Genomic DNA, 5312 nt, shown 5'->3' with positions numbered 1-5312 from the left:
ATTAGTTGGGTTGGGGCCTTAGTTATTAGGATCGTTTTGTTTTTATATTTTCTTTGATTTGGCGTCACTCATTCTTTTCTCTTCTCTTTTAAGTTTAGGAATCTATCTCTTCTGTTAAAAAGAAACTGTTAATTAAAAGCAGATTGATTTCAACATCTACGTTTGCCTCACGGACATTCTTTATTGCAGTTCTTAGCAGCCGTTGCATCTCACTTAAATGTTACTGCATCCCCGTTTAACAACAAACACGTAACATCGGGGTGAGATTTGAGTGTTAGTCCCCTTTCATACTGGGGAAGTGGGATCTTTCCTGCCACCTGCCCCATCCACGCCACCACATATTAGTTATGAAACACTTTAACCACATATTTGAACATAGTGATTCAGTGAATGTCATACCTCAGTATGTTCAGTCGACAGTGTGCATTCTTCAGTCCTTCATTAAGCAGCTTCACTCCTGAATCCTGCAGGTGATTGTTACATAGATTCAACTCTGTCAGATGGTTTGATGATTGTAGAGCAGAAGACAGAGTTTCACAGCATGTTTCATCAAAACCACAGCCGTTGTATCTGCCGAAAGAAAATATTTTAGTCAAATTATTTTAGGATAGTCAGTTTTTTGCAATATTTTATTGTACTTTTTATAATCATTTATTTCAAATAAATTTCAAATGAATTTGACATAAAAGAAAACCATCAGTGAAATTACTCACAGAGCTTTTCTGCAGCATCTCACAGCTGGAAGGAGTCTCTTGTAGTTTGATTGTTCTGATGTGAACCTCTTTGGGTTGAACTCATCCAGCACCTTCTCTGATATCAGCAGTATGTAGGTCAGCACTGTGCACATTGAAGATGAGAGATCTCTTCTTGGATGTTCAGTTGAACTGAGGTAACTCTGTATTTCCTCAAATAATGAATGATCCTTGAGTTCAAGTAAGCAGTAGAACAGGTTGACTAGAGCTTCATTTGAGATATGGTAATTGTTTTGTTCTTGTTTGATGTATTTAGTTATTTTTGTGATGCCCTCTGTAGTGTTTTCAGGGTGTGTGATCAGGCCTTTCAGCAGGATTTGATTGGATTTCAATGAAATGCCCATCAGAAACCGCAGAAACAGATCCAGATGCCCTCTCTGACTCTCTTTGGCTTTATCAATGGCCTTCTGCAGGAGCTCCTGCAATGTGACATTTTCTTTTGGCTCATCAAAGAAAAACTGAAGCTCCTGCATGTTCTTGTTCAGGTAACAGATGAACACATGGACTGCAGCAAGAAACTCTTGAACACTCAGATGCACAAAGCAGAAGACCTTTGCTCCATGAAGTCTGTGTTCTCTTCTGAAGATCTCAGCGATCATTCCTGTGAACTCAGTGTCTTTACTCTCATCAATACCACAATCTTTTAGATCTTCCTTATAGAACACAATGTTTTCCTTCTTTAGTTGATCAAATGCTAACTTAGCTAACTTTAAAATCATCTCTTTATTTAATTGTAAGTGCTCTGTACATTCTCTTTCTTCTTGTTCATTGTATTTCTGGTTCTTCATGTTCATCTGTATAAGCAGGAAGTGAATGTACATTTCAGTGAGTGTTGTGTTGATGTTTTCTTCATTGTTCTCTGTTAGAATATCCTGAAGTACTGTGGCTGTGATCCAGCAGAACACAGGGATGTGGCACATGATGTAGAGACTACGAGACGTCTTAATGTGTGAGATGATTCTGGAGGATAGACTCTCATCTGTGAATCTCTTACTGAAGTACTCCTCCTTCTGTTGGTCAGTGAATCCTCGCACCTCTGTGAACAACCCCACATACTGAGGAGGGATCTGATTGGCTGCTGCTGGTCGTGATGTCACCCAGACAAGAGCTAATGGAAGCAAAGTTCCTTTGACCAGACTTGTAAAAATCACATCTACAGATGCACTTTCCTCAACAGTGTTCAGTGATCTACTTTTAAAATTTAGAGACAGGCGACTCTCATCAAGTCCATCAAATATAAATGCTATCTTACATTCCGTATATAGCCTTTTTCCCCCCAGGTCCTTCAGTTCAGGATAAAATTCCAGCAGAAGCTTGTGGAGACTGAAATCTTCATTTTTCATTAAGTTAATCTCTCTGAATGAAAGCAGGAACACACAGTGTATATCTTGATTGGCCTTTCCTTCAGCCCAGTCCAGGATGAACTTGTGCACAGAGACAGTTTTTCCAATGCCAGCAACTCCTTTAGTCAGAACAATCTTTTTCTCATTGTTTTTTCTCAGTTCAGTAAATATATCATTACATTTGATTGGTTTGTTCTGTGTTTTTTTGCTCTTGAAGGCATCATCGATCTTCAGAATCTCATGTTCGTGATTGACATCTTTCATATCTCCCTCTGTGATGAACAGTTCTGTGTAAACAGCCTTGAGTTGTGCTTCCTTGTCTTCGTTGCCCTCAAACATAAATTCTGTTTTCTTCTTCATTTTTTTTTCATGAGTTTCAAAAAAGCTTTGCAGCTCTGTAATAAAAAAATAAATAAGAAAAAAAACATACATGAAACCTGCATGATCATAATGCACACTCTCAACTAAGTCATCTGATGACAAATTCATAGAAACCAAACATGGAAAGATTGAAGTGGTATTAACTAGTGACTTGCATAAATATTGTATACAACACAAAAGACAAAATACACAAACAGTAACAATATACCCAATGATCTTGGAATATGCATAATAGGAAATTCATGGACAAATTGTCTAGGTCTTAATGAAAGGAGTAATTGCAGTATGCAGTATGTGTCTGTTTTAAAGAGAAAGTCCTGGTTACCATGTTAACGGGGCCTGGGGTCATTCAAAGACATACTGGCACCTAGTTTGTATATTGGGTGAGGGGTCTGTGATTGTTACTTAATCTAATGAAAAAATTGTGTGCGTCTGATTGGTTTAATATGCTACATCTGGATTATGGCCGTGTTCATTGGTCATTCATAAGTATAGAAATCTTTCTGCAATCAATGCCATCAGTATGTTTTGCGACAATAAGGTTACAAAGGTGTTGAAAAAGCTGTTTCTGTGACATGTTGATAAAGATAGGTGTTTATAATATTAATTTCCACTGACAAGGGGCAGTACTTTTTTTATTACTAATAGATTTACATGCCTTTTTGCACCTCCTTTTCGTCACATATTCAATACTTTTTCCCTGTGTTATTCCACTGAATTTTTTTAACTTTTCTTAACTACAGAGGTAAATGTGGGAGGCACTGAAACAGTTAAGTTCATCCACACCAGACTCTGTCATCCATGTCTTTATGGACCTTGTTTTGTGCACTTGTGCAGTCATATTGGAAGAGGAAGGGACTGGCTCCAAACTGTTCCACAAACATGGGAGCATGAAATTGCCCAAAATGTGTTGGTATTGTTGTATTACAAATTTATAAAAGGTCAAACACAGATTCCAATATAACAGTATATGCTGAATGTGTATTGTGATTTACATTCTAAGAGCAGAAAGCCCAAGCCCCGACACAGTTATCTTTTGTCTTTCAGTTCTTGAAAATCTGGTAGGTCAAGTGTGAATGCTAATCCTGAGGTACAACTGTGCCTTTTGTTTTAGTCTCTACAACACCTATGCATTTGAAAGACACTTAGATGCTAAATAGATCAAGGATCGGGAAAGTTCCTGTCCTACATTGGCATACTTTTGTTTTACTGGTCTCCACCTCTGTGTACTCCTCCCATTCTGAAACATATAAACTTCAACCTAACATGTTTCAGTTAGATTTGTTTCTTGGAGATTTCTTGAAGATTTTCTTGGCGATTGCTTGATGATTTTCTTAAAGATTTCTTGAAGACTTCTTGCAGATGACTACAGCAACGAAATAAAAAACGAACTCCTGCTTTACCAAGAATGTCCTGGTCTCTTCTTAAAAAGAAGATAAAAAAAGTTTCCAACAATTTGCTAAAGCATTCAGAGTTCCTTTCACTGGAACTAAGGGGGCAAGCCCAGCCCTTGAAAAACAACCTCACACCATAATCCCCCCTCCACCAAACTTTACACTTGGCACAATATAGTTAGACAAGTACCGCTCTCCTGGCAACTGGCAAACCCTTGACTTGTCCATCAGATGCCAGATAGGAAAGCGCAATTCGTCAATCCAGAGAATGCGTCTCCACTGCTCTAGAGTCCAGTGGCAGTGTGTTTTATACCATTGCATCTGCTGCATTGCATTGCACTTGGTGACATATGTCTTGGATGCAGTTGAAACCCATTCCATGAAGCTTTCTGTGCACTGTTCTTGAGCTAATCTGAAGGCCACATGAAGTTTGGAGGTCTGCAGAAAGTTGGCGACCTCTTCGCACTATATGCCTTAGCATTCGCTGACCCCACTCCATCAGTTTACGTGGCCTACCACTTTGTGGCTGAGTTGCTGTTGTTCCCAAACGCTTCCATGTTCTTATACTACAGCTGACAGTGACTGTGGAATCTTTAGGAGCGAGGAAATTCCATGACTGGATTTGTTGCACAGATGGTATCCTATCACAGTTCCATGCTGGAATTCACTGAGCTCCTGAGAGCGACCCATTCTTTTGTTCCCTCACTTTGACACATAATGAACAATCGTTATTTATATTTCTGAAAGAGTTTGTATACAGCATTTTTATACAGTTATGCAGTTTTATACATGCATAAACATGTATTTTGCATGGGGTAGACTTATATGTCAATATATGAAATTGTCCCATTGTCCTCAAAACCACTACTAGCAGATAGAATTTAAGCTGGATAGAATGCACATTGGGACGCATTGGGATATTTTGGATCACAGCTTCTTACAGCTTCAAGTTTTGTTTAGTAATTAAAAAAAATTAGGATTCTGGTCAGAATTGTGAACGAAAACTTTAGAAGCATAAATGAAAACTTTGGAAGTGCATTTATAAGTACAGATCAGTGAATAAAACATGAGAAAAGAGTTGAAAAACATGCAGTATATTAAAAACAAAGTCAAAGATTTAACCTGTAATTATTATTTTTTGCATGTGTGAAAGACATTCTATTCAGTTTAGAAATAATTATGTTCAGAAAAATTACATTCATTTTAATTACGTTAGTTACGTTTTCATTTTAAAATCTGATTCCATATAGCTACAACATATTAACACTATCATATTTTCTGTATTAGGCCTTCTAAACACTGCATGATTTTTTAGTTAGAAGGATAAAATGTTATTAGAATGCGCTAGTGGTAAACAAAAAGAGTTTAGCTGTTGTACTTTTTATGTTTGCTGAAAAGAGAGGAAGCTGTGATAGAGGAATAGGAGGAATGATAGAGGAATT

General features: G+C 37.6%; 1 protein-coding gene across 1 annotated transcript in view; it reads right to left on the bottom strand.

Moving 5' to 3' along the window:
- Positions 1–5312, bottom strand: part of LOC122342276 (protein NLRC3-like) — a 10219-nt gene that overhangs the window by 4143 nt on the left and 764 nt on the right. The window contains exon 3 of the mRNA XM_043236074.1: positions 1760–2490. Within this exon, the coding sequence (XP_043092009.1) occupies positions 1760–2490 (731 nt within the window). The remainder of the gene's footprint in view (positions 1–1759; positions 2491–5312) is intronic.

The sequence above is a fragment of the Puntigrus tetrazona genome, chromosome 4 (assembly GCF_018831695.1).
Source record: "Puntigrus tetrazona isolate hp1 chromosome 4, ASM1883169v1, whole genome shotgun sequence".
In the NCBI taxonomy this organism is placed as follows: domain Eukaryota; kingdom Metazoa; phylum Chordata; class Actinopteri; order Cypriniformes; family Cyprinidae; genus Puntigrus; species Puntigrus tetrazona.
The sequence above is the reverse complement of the archived record's forward strand: the minus strand, read 5'-3'. Positions and strand labels throughout refer to the sequence as shown.